At 45.5% G+C, this 15,346-nt stretch overlaps 1 protein-coding gene and 1 pseudogene across 1 annotated transcript; both read left to right on the top strand.

Moving 5' to 3' along the window:
* The first annotated feature begins 1,366 nt into the window (after positions 1-1,366).
* On the top strand, positions 1,367-11,674 carry LOC114088665 (acyl-CoA desaturase 1). Its single transcript, XM_027930390.2, has 6 exons — positions 1,367-1,815; positions 2,297-2,585; positions 5,602-5,732; positions 6,907-7,112; positions 8,199-8,431; positions 11,174-11,674. The coding sequence occupies exons 1-6, from the start codon at positions 1,792-1,794 to the stop codon at positions 11,371-11,373; spliced, it is 1,083 nt and encodes a 360-aa protein (XP_027786191.2). The 5' UTR covers positions 1,367-1,791; the 3' UTR covers positions 11,374-11,674.
* A 1,012-nt stretch (positions 11,675-12,686) lies between these two features.
* On the top strand, positions 12,687-15,084 carry LOC114088355 (cytochrome b-c1 complex subunit 2, mitochondrial-like; annotated as a pseudogene).
* The last annotated feature ends 262 nt before the right edge of the window (positions 15,085-15,346 follow it).

Genomic DNA, 15,346 nt, shown 5'->3' with positions numbered 1-15,346 from the left:
CTGAGATCACCTAGGCTCATTTGGCATCTTCCCAATGGCCAGTGAGCCATGTCTGGAAATGGAGGTGCCTGATCACTAGTCAGGGAGTTGGCCTGCCCCTGAGACCAGAGGCACAGCTCTGTCCTGCTCCCAGACAATCCCAAATGCCTTTTTTCCTTATCTCCTCATCTGCCTCTCTTCCCAGAGCAGGATGTGACCTGGGCATGGAAGCAACCTGGGTGAATGCACAGCCTGCCTGGCTCCAAGCTCTCCTGGTAGGACTCCCACAGGTCCAGGGAAGATGGATCCCTGAGGGACAGGTCTCTGAGGTCAGTGCACTCAGGGTACCAGGGAAGTAGAGTCCTGAGCTTGAGTTCCAGAATCATATTTCTGTGTTCACCTCCTAGTTCCACCACTTTCTGGCTACTACCACTGTGGGCAAGTTATTTGGTCTTTCCATGTCTCCTTTTCTTCCCCATGATTCCATTTAAAAAAAATGGAACTACTTTTATTTATGCAGTACCGCCATCACAGGTTCACAGAGAGTTTTCTATAAAGTGACTCTTGTAAGTTGGCTTGCAGGATTCATTTAATACCTCCTCCTTATTCTTATTCCATATCGCTGGGTGAAAACACCTGTCTGTGTTTCCTTCCTTTCCCCATGCAGAAGACTCCAAAATTCCAACCCGACAAGCAGAAGGATCTCTAACCTTCCCGTACACATTTTGGAGGCATGGGCATTGGAACCAGATTACCCGCTGGTGCCTGGCGGTGACGGTTCCCAGCAGTGTGCCCTGTGACTGAGCCCGGTCTTGGTATGCAGGCACACCTTTGCTCTAGAGCCAAAGTTCTGGGCTGTCTCAGGTTAGCATATAGGAGTTGGAGCCGGGCAGAGGCCTTGTCCGCCCCCACGGGTTAGGACTGCACCAGACCTCTCCGCTTCAGTCTCCCAAGTGGAAGCCAAGTCTTCCCTCCCACGCGACTGAAGGAAAGGGAAGACAGGATGGAACTGTGTGTTGGGCGCCACCGTGGCTTCCGCACAGTTCCTCGTGCAATTTCAGCAGTGCCCAACCATTCGCTGTGACCAATACTGGGCTTGTAATGCATCCCCAGTGCCGAACCAAATCCTCTCCCTCGTCCAGAGAAAAACCTCCCTGACGCGCCCAAAGCCGCGGGGTGCCGGGGCAGAGGCCCAGGAGCGGGTGGAAGAGAAACGGAGATGGAGAAAAAGAAGGGAGGGGGGCGAGGAGCTGGCGGCAGAGGCAACAGCAGATTGCGCCCAGCCAATGGTAACCGCAGGACTAGGTGGCACCAAATTCCCTTTGGCCAATGACAGGCCAGAGTTTACAAGAGCCTCATTAGCATTTCGCAGAGGCAGAGGCAGGGGCAGAGGCGGCGTGGTGTTGCTGTCTGCAGCATCCCAGAGCCTTGGCTCGGGTAGTTGCTCATCTCTGCTCTTTGTCCCCTCCCCTCTCCCGCCCTCACCTCCACGCCAGGCTGTCTCCGCCAAGCAGCTCTGCGCACTTTGCCCCTTGTTGGCAGCGGATGAAAGGTGCCTGAGGAAATACCCGGCACCGTCCACCCACTGCCAGATCTACTCCTTAAATTCCGAGCCCAGAGAGATCCGCGCACAGCGGATCGGGCCTGCACAACCATCCAGCGTGCCACAGCAGAGAGGTGTTCCGAGCGCAGCTCCACCGATCGCCCCGCTCAAGCGGGCCCCTGAACCGAAGTCCACCCTCAGTTTCAGCTGTGCCAAATTCGCTCCGCAGCCTCAGCCCCGGGAGCGTGATCCCAGCACCCGAGAGCCAGATGCCCGCCCACATGCTGCAGGAGGTGAGCGTCCCAGAAGTGGCCTCCGTCCCGCGGCTTGGCGGGCGCGAATGGGGCTTGTAGACAACTGGTTAGTGGGGGAGACAGTTAAGAGCTTCTGTGAGGAACGGGCCTTCTTTCCCGAGTTTTGCTGCCCACGGTTGTGGTGTGGGTTTTAATCTGGAGGGTTGATTTATCAACTTTTGCTTCTTGAGCTTTAAAGAAAACTGCGGTCCTGCGGATGCCCTTATACACGGTTTCCTTTGTGTGTTGGTATGTTTTCCCCTCCCTCCTTCTGTCCCTTTACCTTGAGGTTTCATTTGCAATCTATCTGCACATTTTTTGGAAGCTTCTCCCTATTCCATCTCGGGTTACAGGCCACCTTCATGTAACCTGGGCACTGGGGAAGAGTCTGTGCCTCCTGCACACTTCCCCAACTGCATTAGAGCCCTCCTGGGCTCCCAGTCCCTGCTGTCTCCTGACTCTCCACTTCCTGGCCTTCTAGATATCCAGCTCCTACACCACCACCACCACCACCACCATCACAGCGCCTCCCAAGGGGACCCTAAAGAATGGGGGAGAGAAGTTGGAGAAGACCCCTCTCTACTTGGGGGAAGATATACGCCCTGAAATGAAAGATGACATATACGACCCCAGCTATCAGGATGCAGAGGGCCCCAGGCCTGAGCTTGAGTATGTCTGGAGAAACATCATCCTCATGAGTTTGCTGCACTTGGGAGCCCTGTATGGGATTACATTGGTTCCCACCTGCAAGTTCTACACTTTGCTCTGTGGTAAGCAGTTTCCCTTGTCCTGAACCAGCACCCAAATTTCCATTGCACTTTAATATGGTAGTGTTAACACAGAGCAGAGGCCCCAACTCTGTCCAGGATTAGCCAGCTATGTGTGTTTGGTTGCTTGAAGGACTAACTGGGTTGAGAATAGAGCCTTATAGGATTGGGATGCAGGAGTGTCCATCCTTAACAGGGGTGCTGGGAGTGAGCCCTGTGACCATACACTGCAGGATTTTAGGTGTAGGCCTGTGGCACAGAGGTCCCTGCAAGAAAGTTAAGTCATTTACATGGCTTCCTGTCCCCACCATGAATACTTCAGGAAAATCAAGGACTCTACGTGGGCAGCATAGGAACCTGATGCTAGACCAGGGGCTTCATGAGCAACGTGTTAAGCAAAGTCAGGTGTCAAAGCAAGGGGAAACTGCCTAGGAGGCCAGATCATGGAAAAAGGATAAACACAAGTCTTGTCCACAAAATGATTTTCATCTTGACCCCTTGACCAGATTTGGCTGGTTTGTCAGAGAGGAAACATAACATGACCCAAGTTGCACAGATGTGTTGCTCCTTATTCCAGATAGTTCTCCTGGCTACCACAAATGCAACATATGTGCTTAGAAAGAAATAACATTGCAGAAATGCTTCATGTTCCATTCCCCACCTTCCCAGATCCTGCCTTCCTTTCCTAAGGCTGTGAAATGCCAAGGACCCAACACCTAACATCAGCACCTTCCTAGCCTCTTCTCATTCCCAGGCTGCTGTAATGAGGGATAAGGTCACCAGTTCCTTCCTGACCTGCCCTTAGCTCAGCTCTTTCAGGGATCCATGACTAGTCCCTGATACCTGGCCTGCCTCCTGGACCTGCACGTGTGCTTTGCAGGCAAATGCATCTCTGCCCCTGAAGCCTGAGTTGGAAAGGAGGAGTGGGGAGCTCTAGAAACCCAGGTGTCCAATTGCTGCTCTCTGAGCAGTTGGGGAGTCAGATGTCTTCTCCATAAGCCAACTAGAAAGTTAATTTAGGAGTGGGGGAACTGTCTGGCAGCTCTCTTGGAGGGCAGTGGTGGAAGGGCTGTTTGGGTAGGTGTTAGACTGTTTCCCTCTGAATCTCTTAGGTTCAATAGGTAGTAACATTTGGCCCCTTGAGCTTTGTCTTAGAGAATTTTCAAGGTGCCACATGGAAATGCAACTGAGAATATCCCCTTTCTCTGGATTGCAGTTTTTCCAAATACCAAATGGTGACAATATTTTTAGGATGATGGGAAGGTTCTGTTCCTTAGGACAATGTGTGTTATATCCCAGCATTTCTCCTGAATCAGCTATTTTGAGAGATCTGTCTGTAGACTGTGAAAGAGCCCCCAGGGCAGAGCTGAAAAGATGTCTCTAACAATTGTGAGGGCCCAAGGGCAAAGCTACTTTTCTGGACAAACCTGTGAGATGTTGCTTAACCATCAACAGGGACACCAACAGTCCTTCTCTGGGGGAGAGAGAATGAATGTAACATATCAACTCTTCTATTTGATAGACCAACAAGTGTGGATAGAATGGGCACCACAGTGCCTGGGGTCTTGTCCTAGTTCAATGCCAATATCCCAGGGCCATCTGCACTGTGAAACAATCCTATATACTTCCTTGCCTCTTAACTGAATGCTTCTGCTTCGCCTAAAGCCCTTTCTTTCCTCCTGGTGATGCAGGGCTCTGGGTCCACTGTGGTTTTTCCAGATATGGGTAAAGAGTATCAGATTTCAATCACCATGTGGCCAGAGGCAAAGAATCACCTGGGGCTTCAAGCCTAGAGACTATGTGGCTGTTTTTGGGGATCTGGAAGGAGACAGATTTGGTGGGGAGGGGAAGGAGAAGAGGGGGCTGTTTAAGCAAACTATTATCTCTAGCTCCAGAAGAACATGGGACAATTTGTTACAATGTGTCCTGTGTTCCACCACAGCTATGTTCTTGGCCCCTTAGGATCCATTGTTTCCAGCTGGCTCCTGGGAATGAAAAATTGTTAGTTTCTCCCAAGGCCTGAGTCCCTGCCTGCTAGAGCTGCTTAACAAGATAGGTACACCATTGCCCCCTTCCCCAGTAGACATCATATCTAGTGCCTCCTGATCCTGCAGGCCTAGAGGAGGCTGAGGCAGGACAATATTGCAGTGTTCCTATGCCAGCTTTGATTATCTCTCAGTGTTGTCTAGAATTAGTATTGACTGGGTTTGGGGGCTTGGCAAAGGAGAGACTGGGGACCTGGGCATGGATCTTGCAGGGTGGATAATAGAGGTAGAACAAGAACTTCTTGTGACACAAAACTTAGATTCAAACCAAGGCTCCCATTTTCCTTGTTATGAAGGAATGTGTGATCCTTGTTAAGTAGGAATTTCTAGAGCACCTATTTCCCACCTACAACATGCAATATTAAGAGTACCAGCCCCTTTCATGGTGAATATGAGAATATTAACATCCCTGGTAAAGACTGAGTCTCATTGCAAATATGACTGTGCAGGGCTGACTTTCCTATCAGGCCACTCTGCCTGATACAATATTGAAATACTTTTGCACTGATTGTTAAATAAGCCATAGTGATGCATGCCCTGAATGTTCCCTACACCATAGAGCTCCAATTGATCAATGCCCAGATATGCTCTGGCTGCTCATTTTGAAAATCACTTGCTCATGGTTCCTAAGCTCTATGGGAATATTTTGAGGCACTGAACACCTTAGAGAAGGTCAGCTGAATGTCAAACGCTCATACGGACAATGATAGTGGCATAGTCATGAGAGTTTTATTCCTCTCTTGCCATCCTGCCTCCTTAGTCCCTGGGAGTCCTCTCCACTCTCCTAGGTAGAGAGACAGGGAGGTGATGGTCACTTTTCAGGAGCTAAAGGTGACAAGGCAGCCCTGTGGTTCAGCTGAAGCTGATACTCAAAGCCTAAAGAACACATGACTTGTTGCATAAGAGAGTTACTTTGATATGCTTTCCCATGGAACTTTCCTGTTGGTGACTTCCCTATCGTCTTGTCCTGGCAGCCTATGTGTACTATTTAATCAGTGTCCTGGGCATCACTGCAGGAGCTCATCGCCTGTGGAGCCACCGAACTTACAAAGCGCGGCTGCCTCTGCGGCTCTTCCTGATCTTTGCCGACACCATGGCGTTCCAGGTGAGAAGCCGATGCTGCTCAGCTCTTTTGTCACCACCCTATCAATGATCCAGGGTGTCATGGAGGGGCTCAGTGCCGAGAGCAGATCCCCAGCAGGATAGTCATTGCCCTTTCTTGTCTCTTGTGGTCATCTCAAGTATAGGCTCCGTGCTTGGCTGCATCTGACATGGAATACTCGGAGTCATTAGGAAGGAAAATAGGGGTTAAACAGCAAAGGCTCTGAAGGTATAGGATTATTATCAAGGTTCCTGTGTCCTCATGCATTGTGGGTGTTGTAGTCCTTCATCATAAAGGGGCATGCACTGAGCCTGGTTTCTTGGGCAGACGGTGGATAATAAACTCATGCTTTAAGGAGATTATCTTTGAACCCTACTACAATTCCTTTGAGATTGATGGCTAAGAGACTTAGGAACTCTGTTGTTTCAGGTAATAAGAACAAACACTTCTATAGCATTGCTGTGTGCACTGTGCTATGCATTTGACATAGATTAACTCCTTGAGTTCTTACAGGCATCACAAGGTAGAACCTGTTATTCTGTCCCCTTTATAGATGAGGAAACTTGAGTTACTGCGGTTGGATTGACCAACATTGTGATCTGATCTGGGGTTGCTATTTGGCTAGGTTAACTACTGAGAATGATTGAGGCACACGTTTATAAAAGAATGAAGGGAATTGAGGAAGGGGACTCTCCTAGCTGTGACATTATAGCAATGGGCACAGGATGCCTTGTGTGGGGTTTAACTTGTATCAAGAGGAAAACAAAAACATATTAGTCCCCTCTCTTTGGCAACATGTGAGGTGCTTACCACAATTGCATAACCATCTTTGCCCTAGTACCCTATAGTTTGATGCTCTCGATGTTGTCCATATGGGGCAAAAGGAGGAAGAGACATGTAGGCACATTTTTGAAGGGATGGAAAGAGTCCCAGATAGTACCAGAGGTCTTTTGAATGTGGCCTTGGTCACTGTCATGACCTGTCACTTGTGAAGGCGTCAGGATAGAGTTCCCCATAGCTTTATCCACATACCAACAACCTAGGATCATTGGGCCAGACTCCTAGGGACTATATGCTTGGGCTAAGAGCCGTGGGTCCTTGGAGACATCTGGGCATTGGACTTCTCCCAGGAGGGCATCTCTCCTCAGGCCTGTGTTCCTCTTCTCTGTCCCTCCAGAATGATGTTTATGAGTGGGCCCGAGACCACCGTACCCACCACAAATTCTCAGAAACACATGCCGACCCTCATAACTCCCGCCGGGGCTTCTTCTTCTCTCACGTGGGTTGGCTGCTTGTGCGCAAACACCCAGCTGTGAAAGAGAAGGGGAGGACACTGGACCTGTCTGACCTAAAAGCTGAGAAGCTGGTGATGTTCCAGAGGAGGTGAGTGAAGGGAGGATGGGCCTGGGGATGTGGCCCCGGGCATTTATGTTTGGGGCCCCCAGTTTTCACTTATAAGACAAGAGGATTGTTGGGTCTGTAAATTCAAAATCATTTAAGTCCTCATATTTAACATTCTACAAGCCCATAGCCATAGTTTATTGCTGTTACTTTCTGATCATTTGCAGGGAGGGGACTGCATCCTGAGAATAGAACTCAGGGCCTTAGCCCATTTTGTTCCACCACCCCAGATGTGGAACACATATAAAAACTTAAATATGTTATATAATATTATCATACAATATACAATGTGATTTTATAAGAATAAGATTAAATTAATTAGGGGCTGGAGTTGTGGCTCAGTGGTAGAGCGCTTACCTCACGATGTGAGGCACTGGGTTCAATTCTCAGCACAGCATATAAATAAATGAATAAAATAAAAGTCCATCAACAACTAAAATATTTTTAAAAGATTATATTAATTAATATTTATTAATAGAATGATATATGTACACATATGTAAAAGTTATAGACTATGATTTCCAATCTATTTTAATAGGTCAATTTCATTGAAATATTCACTTAATGTGAATACTTAATGTGAATATTTGGGACTTAATGTATTTCATGGACTAAGTAAGCACTCTATTGCTGAGTTACACCTTCAGACCCTCACTGAGCTATGTTAATGATATCAATAAATGCAAGAAATGTTTACAGTATAGGATAGTCATGGACACAGATGTAGACTTAGGATTTTATTTGGTGGCAACAGAGAACCTCTAATCATCTGCACCAATGTGGCACAGCAAGGGTGTGTTTCAAAAGGCGCTCCCAAGACAGGTGAAAGTAACCATTGAGCCAGAAAGACAAGAGGCGAGCCCTAAGGCAGATGGACAACACCCTAGGCAGTAGAACTCCTACTATGTGCTCAAAACCTTTTTCCACCCTATTCACTTGTGCTGGTTTCTGTCACCCTATGCCTATAGTATGGGAAAAAGGACGTAGCTCAGTCCAGCGAGAGTGGACAGTCCAGGTAGGTGTGAGAGTTCTCTTTCTGCAGACTCACTGTGGGATCTTTCAATGTAGGTACTACAAGCCCGCTGTCCTGTTGATGTGCTTCATCCTGCCCACACTGGTGCCCTGGTTCTGTTGGGGTGAAACTTTTCTACACAGCTTGTGTGTGGCCACTTTCCTGCGATATGCTATAGTACTCAACGTCACCTGGCTGGTGAACAGTGCTGCCCACCTCTATGGATACCGCCCTTATGACAAGAACATTGATTCTCGGGAGAATATACTTGTTTCTCTGGGAGCTGGGGGTAAGTCACAAGATATGTAGTGGTCTGCTGATTAAGATATTTGGCTAGGAGGTGGAGCAACCCAAATGAGGTGTTTTTATGATCACTATAGCTCGGTTCTTACACTATAAAACTAAGGGGAAATGTATTGGGCAACTTTTATGAGAGCCAGGGTAACAAAGACAGAAACTTCAGAAGCCCATCCAGTTATGTCTCACCCCGCCCCAGCCCTGGGGCTTCCTTAGTCCAGAGCCCATCAGTTCTCAAGTACAGCCGCCCACAGGATCCGTGAGGCCCTAGACACTTGTGCTGCAATGAATTGGAGGCAGCTTTTCTGAGCTGCTCAGCATCCTTCTAGAGTTTTCTTGTTAGATGAACCTACGCTGCCCTCATCTACTGTCTGATCTTTCCTATTATGGTCAGGCTCTAAACCTTCTCCTAACTCTCAGGAAACAACACTTGTGTAAATGGGAAAGGTGAAAAATAATAACTTTTTGATTTTTAAGTTGAAAAATAATCTCTAAATGCTACCTGTATTGAGCCACTCTGAGTTTTCCTTTTCTAGGCAGATAGTTTCATAAGAAGTTCCTGCTTCATGACCTGATATTGAATATTCTTGAGTTTATTTGTCTCTATAGTTCCATTCCCAGTTGCCAGGTAGGAAAAAAAGAGTTCTACCATGTATCTTCACTGTTTACTGCCCTTTCTAAGTGAACGTAGTCTTTGACTGAGGCTCAGGTTATTTTTCCTTGGCTGCTTCTCACCAGGATCAAAGCTGTTCTTCATCCAGTAGCACCTTGGCAGCCCTCCCACTCACAAGTCTATGCTCATGACTGTATAACACTGTTTTTTTCTCATCAATATCTTCCTCTATATTCTCAATGCAGGTCATATTTACTGTCTTCATTGTAAGGGTTCTCCCCCCACCGTATCTCTTTTTTACTCCCATACATCTCCTGACTCCTTTCAGGAAACTTCTAGCATTGTACATAAACTTACTTTGATTCTTCAAAGTAAGAATATATACAATGAAATAAATCACCAACATGCTGTCCAAATCTGAGATTTTCATAGAAATGGAATAGTCTAGACTGACATGTGTCCTGTGTTGTAAATGGAACTCCAGTGAGCTTCCACATCTCTAGGCTCTTTGTGACCCTCAGTTCAAACTAGTTGCCAATATCTTACTTTCTCCCATTTGTCATTTGCTTCTACAAACCTGCTCTTTTGTCCCTGTCCCCTTGCCCTTTGCTCTCCTCCACTCTTTCCTGCCATTCTCATCTTGTTGGTCTTGACTTATCTCAACAGTCACATGCTTATCCTTTAGAACTTTTCTTCAGCTGTCTCTTTGCCCCAGTTGCTCCCATTGACTCTCCCCTTTTTCCATTCCTTGTCTGTGTGTGTGTGTGATTCATTTTAAATCTGATACCTACAGGCATGGTGAGTGCTCACTCAGAGCCTTGCTGTGAAGCCACAGGTGGAAGTGGCAATCCTGGGTCACCCTTAGCCTTAGTGTTATCCCTCCACCTACCAGTGCACACTGTGGACAGTCTGGTATACACAGGGATAGATACCTTGAGATGCCCAGGTTGGAGTCATTTGCTTGGCAGAACCTCCTATGATTGCTTGCTATTCTTATCATTGCTGTTCTATCTTGGGATGTTTTTATCTACAAAATGTACAATAACCTCTCTTATCATGGCTGTTCTTTACCTAGGCACGATAAGGGCCAGTGTTGCTAGTGTTGAAAGCTGTTGAGAAAGAAGAATCATGCCAAGAATTGCCAAACATTTTATCAATTACAGAAATGTTCTGGATCCCAAATTTCTTTATTTTCTATTCCAGCACAGTGAAATAATGCTTATCCCAAGAGTTTTCAGAATCTCAGAGGTTAGGGGGAATCTCTCAAGTGTTTTCAGAGTACTTCTATTTCATCAGTACCTCCCCTGCTTCGGATCAAAACTCAGAGAATTAGAAGCCAGATCAGTCCATTGTGTACTAGCCAAGGCTAGGGGAGCTCTGGCCCCTGGCTGAGCTTCCTTTCTTCTGACTTTCGGCTCTGCCGGCCATTTTATCACAACCTCCCACTTTAATGGGGAGCACAGGTATGGTGGAGAAAAGTGTGTTGCTTACTCAACTTTTTTTCATTTTCTTTTCTTTATTTTTTTATACCGGGAATTGAACCCAAAGGTACTCTACTACTGAGCTACATCCCCACCCCTTTTGATTTTTTATTGAGATAGGGTCTCAATACATTGTTGAGGTTGGTCTTGAACCTATGATCCTCCTGCCTCAGCCTCCCAAATTGCTGAGATTACAGGCAAATACCACAGCACTTAACTATATATACTCACCTTTGTAAGAAGCACAGCCACAGTTCTTCCTTTGGACCCTCCCCCAACACATGCACAAAGGCCAAAGCCTATGTGGTCTCAGGCCAGTATTTACTGAAGCTCTGGCATTTTACAATTTAAGATCATTTCTCAACAGAACCAGGTTCTGTCTCATCCTCTTACCCCCAAGAAAAACTTTCTCTCACAAAGGGTCCCAGGCAGCCATGGGTGACCAGGGCTTCTTGATTCATTATTTAGATGCCTCTGAGGGCATCTATTTGCCTTAAGTAGAAGACACAGGGTTCATCTATTCACTCAACAACAGCAGCTTTCTCAGAGGTTTGTGGTGCCCTGCTGGGTAAGAGGTTGCAAAGATGAGGAACACAGCAATTTACTGAGCTTCCTAACTTCTCTCCTTGGTTTGTTCCAGGCGAGGGTTTCCACAACTACCACCACTCCTTCCCCTATGACTACTCTGCCAGTGAGTACCGCTGGCACATCAACTTTACCACGTTCTTCATCGACTGCATGGCTGTCCTCGGCCTGGCTTATGACCGGAAGAAAGTATCCAAGGCCGCTGTCTTGGCCAGGATTAAAAGAACTGGAGATGGAAGCCACAAGAGTGCCTAAGTTTGGGGCTGTCCAGGTTCCCTTTCTAAAGCCATCTGGGCAGAGGTTTAATGTTCTGTTGATTAACTACTGAATAATGCTACCAGGTTGCTAAAAGTGATGACCTTAACCCATTCCAGTACAGTATTCTTTTAAAATGCAAAAGCTTTGATAATTTTTTGAGGTAATACATATTTTAATTAGCTAGTTTTAACCATTCCACAGTATACATGCCTCCAAACATATTGTACATGATGAATACATACAAATTTATGTGTCAATTTTTAAAAATAATTAATAAATTTGAATATTCTAAAAAGGAGTATTGAAAGTGAGAAAAATCACTGTTAAGCTGATACACTTATTTTCTCTCTTCTATTTCCATTGGACTTTGCTTTGTTTAATTACCTTTCTTTCTCATTTTCCTCATAGCCTCAGAGGCAAACAGCTGGTCAGCCATTGGTCTGGGTCCACCTACTAGCGTCTAGACATTCTAGCAACTAAATGTAATGATCTTTGTCCCAGATAACTCTTTCCTAGTTCTCTCCTGAGCTTTGAGTAGGTGGCTCAAGCTAAAGAAATATAAGAAACTTTCTGTGACATCCTCTGCTAATTCAGCCCAGGTTTTTCTAGATGGAATAGAAAACTATTTTTATTTGGCATATGGCTTGTAAAGCAGGTAGATCACCAGGAGAGAGAGTTGGTGTGCAAGGCATGATTAATAATTAAGGACAGCATGGAGATGGGAAAAGAGGGAAAGGAAGCTCTTGCAGGGATCGGACCCTACCTAGCAAAGACACTGAGCTCCTCTACACAGTATTCTTCCATCTGTCTTTCCTGACCCTGAATCATGGAGCTTGGTGATTCTAGAACCCAACAGCAAATCAATGACTTTGAGGTAAAGAAGCATTTACTTAATAGTAAAAGTGGTCTTTCCGGGGTAACAATTATTTTTTGTTAATAACAAAGGGATTTCTTATAGAAGTCTTCAGGTTGGCTGTGTCCAAAATTGGTGAATATAGCAGCTCACAGTATTTCAGATTCCATAAGCTGCTTGTCCAGCTATTTTGATCTTTCTGGTGTGCCATCCTCAGGATATTTGTTGCTCTCCTCAGTGATAGGATTTGTATGGCACTTCCAAACATCCCAAAATGAATTTATCAAGTGGAATTGGGTCAAGCAGACATACGTAGACACAAAATTGTTGGAACAGGAAAATATTTTACTTAGAGTATTTCCCTTTGAAAAAGAAATGCCTAAGAAATTGGAGGAGTTCTGCCGCCATCTTCATTTCCATTAAGCTGGCTGTGACACGATCAGAGCGTTCTTGAGCCATGAAGCTATTAACCAGAGCCAGGTCCTTGTCAAGACTTTATTCCCGGGGCTGCGGATGTGGCTCAAGAGGTAGCACGCTCGCCTGCCATGCGTGCGGCCCGGGTTCGATCCTCAGCACCACATACCAACAAAGATGTTGTGTCCACCAAAGATTTAAAATAAATAAATAAATACTTAAAAAAAAAAAGACTTTATTCCCTAGGGCTGGGCATGTGGCTCAAGTGGTAGCGCGCTCGCCTGGCATGCATGCAGCCCGGGTTCGATCCTCAGCACCACATACCAACAAAGATGTTGTGTCCGCCGAAAACTAAAAAATAAATATTAAAAAAATTCTCTCTCTCTCTCTCTCTCTCTCTCATCTCTCTCTCTCTTTAAAAAAAAAAAGACTTTATTCCCTCAAATTTACTCCTAAAGTTAAAAACTCCACCCCTGAAACCTTATCCCTGCCTTTGATGTACCCCCTTAAATAAACCACCGGGAGCCATTTCCTAATTGCTGTCCCTACAAGAGTTTCTCCATATCTTTAGGACCTTGAGTTTACCAAATTACCAAATGGTTTGGTGATTGCATCTCTGAAACTATGCTCATGCATCAAACATCCTGATTTGTTCATTAAAGCAGGCAATAGATATGAGGACTCAACAATTTAAGGACCTTTCATTTACTGCCTCTTGCATCCAGCTTGACTACTAAAAGAGATTCATCTTTTAAGATCACCTATGGAATTGAAGCAGTTGGTGGTAAAGTAGGATTATAACAGGGGATGATAGGGCATATACTGTGGAACGCCTAAGGGATAACATCCATATTCTAATGGAGTATCTATTCCCTATCACGACAGCACCAGCATTTCTTCCTTTAGAAGTAGCTGACCTTCAGTCTCCACTAAGGATTGACAAAGCTGTGGCTTTTCAGAATCCACAACTTCATGTCATTGAAAGTTTGCATGCTGCTGTTTACAAGAATGTCTTGGTCAATTTCTTATATTGTCCTGACAATAAGATGGGGAAAGTGACATCAGATGAGTTACATTACTATGTTCAGAATCATTTTACAAGAGTAAGAATGGCTTTAACTGGATTTGGTGCCAGTTATCCTGTTCTAAAGCAAGTTGCTGAACAGTTTCTCAATATGAGGAGTGGGCCTGGTGGATGTTTTAGTCAGTTTTCTTTTTTCTTTTTCTTTCTTTTTTTTTTTTTTTTAATTGAGAGCCATCAGCGGGCTGTGTGTGGACTATATCATGCATCACAGCCTAATGAATAGGTGTTTGGGAACTTCCCCTGGCAGTCCCACAGGGTAAGATTGCACAAACATGTAAATTTTTATTCTGCTCCGCCTGGTCCCACATAGCGCCAGAGATGGGGTGACCTGCTGTAGCCACACAGCCTCTCTGAGATGGGTGTAACCAGCCAAGATGCCAATCAACCTGCTGACTGCAAGACATCAGGAAGCAAAACTCCACCCCTGAAACCTTATCCCTGCCTTTGATGTACCCCCTTAAATAAACCACAGGGAGCCATTTTCTAATTGTGTAGCTCCAGCTCCTATTTGGACTGGACCTATCAGGACTCCATCTTTAAAACTATCTTTTCTGACTCTTTGTCTTTTGTTCTTCACTAATTATTCTAGACTTTAATTTCTTAGGAGGCTTATACCTCTGAGCAGGCAAGAATTCCCTGGAGAGGTGCTGGCCACCCCATGAGATATAGATACAGATATATATTTTTTCTGCCATGACCAAAAAGACCTAACATGAGCAATAGAAGAGGAAAAGTTTATTTAGGGGCTCATGATTTCAGAGCTGTTAGTCTATAGATGGCCAACTCCATTCCCTTGGAGCCTGAGATGAGGCAGAACATCATGGTAGAAGTATGTGGCAGAGAAAAGGAACTGAGGACGTGGCACCAGTAAGCAGACTCCCCTCACCATGAACAAAATATACACCCCAAAGACACAGCCCCAGTGACCCATCTCCTCCAGTCACACCCTACCTGCCTATGGCTTCCACCCAGTTAATCCTTATTAGCAGCTTAATGCACTGATCAGATTAAGGCTCTCATAACCCGATTATTTTACCTCTAAACGCTCTTACATTGTCTCACACATGAGTTTTTTGGGGACATCTCACATCTAAACTGTAAAAGTGTATCTGATATGAAGTCCAAATACTATGGAGGTGAAATTCAAAAACAGAATGGAGACAGAATTTTTCCTACTGCTGTTGTAGCATAAAGTATTGCCACATGAAGCGCTGAAGTAAATGCCGGACCGCATATCAAGAGGCACAGCAATGCCACCAGCCTTCTGTTCCAGGCTATTGCCAAAGGAAATCAGCTAGTTAATGTTTCTTCTTTTAATACCAGTAACTCAGATTCTGAACTCTGGGATTTACACTAATTCTCAGGCTGCAGCTCTGGAGTTGTTAACAAGCTGCCTATAACCAAGTAAAAACAATTACCTAACCTTTCCAATGCAGATGCCCAGACTGCCAAGAACAAGTTAATACCCAGATACCCAATGTCAGTGGTCATCTGAGTTTCCCAGATGAAGTCATGTCCCAAGTTCTAGCTGCTGGTTCTTAGGCACTGCCATCCATCATCCTGCCGAAAATGACCTTTTTTTTCTTTTTTGCACCAGAGATTGAACCCAGGGTTACTTA

The sequence above is a fragment of the Marmota flaviventris genome, chromosome 4 (assembly GCF_047511675.1).
Source record: "Marmota flaviventris isolate mMarFla1 chromosome 4, mMarFla1.hap1, whole genome shotgun sequence".
Taxonomy (NCBI): domain Eukaryota; kingdom Metazoa; phylum Chordata; class Mammalia; order Rodentia; family Sciuridae; genus Marmota; species Marmota flaviventris.
Note: the sequence above shows the minus strand (reverse complement) of the source record. Positions and strands in the feature narration are given on the sequence as shown.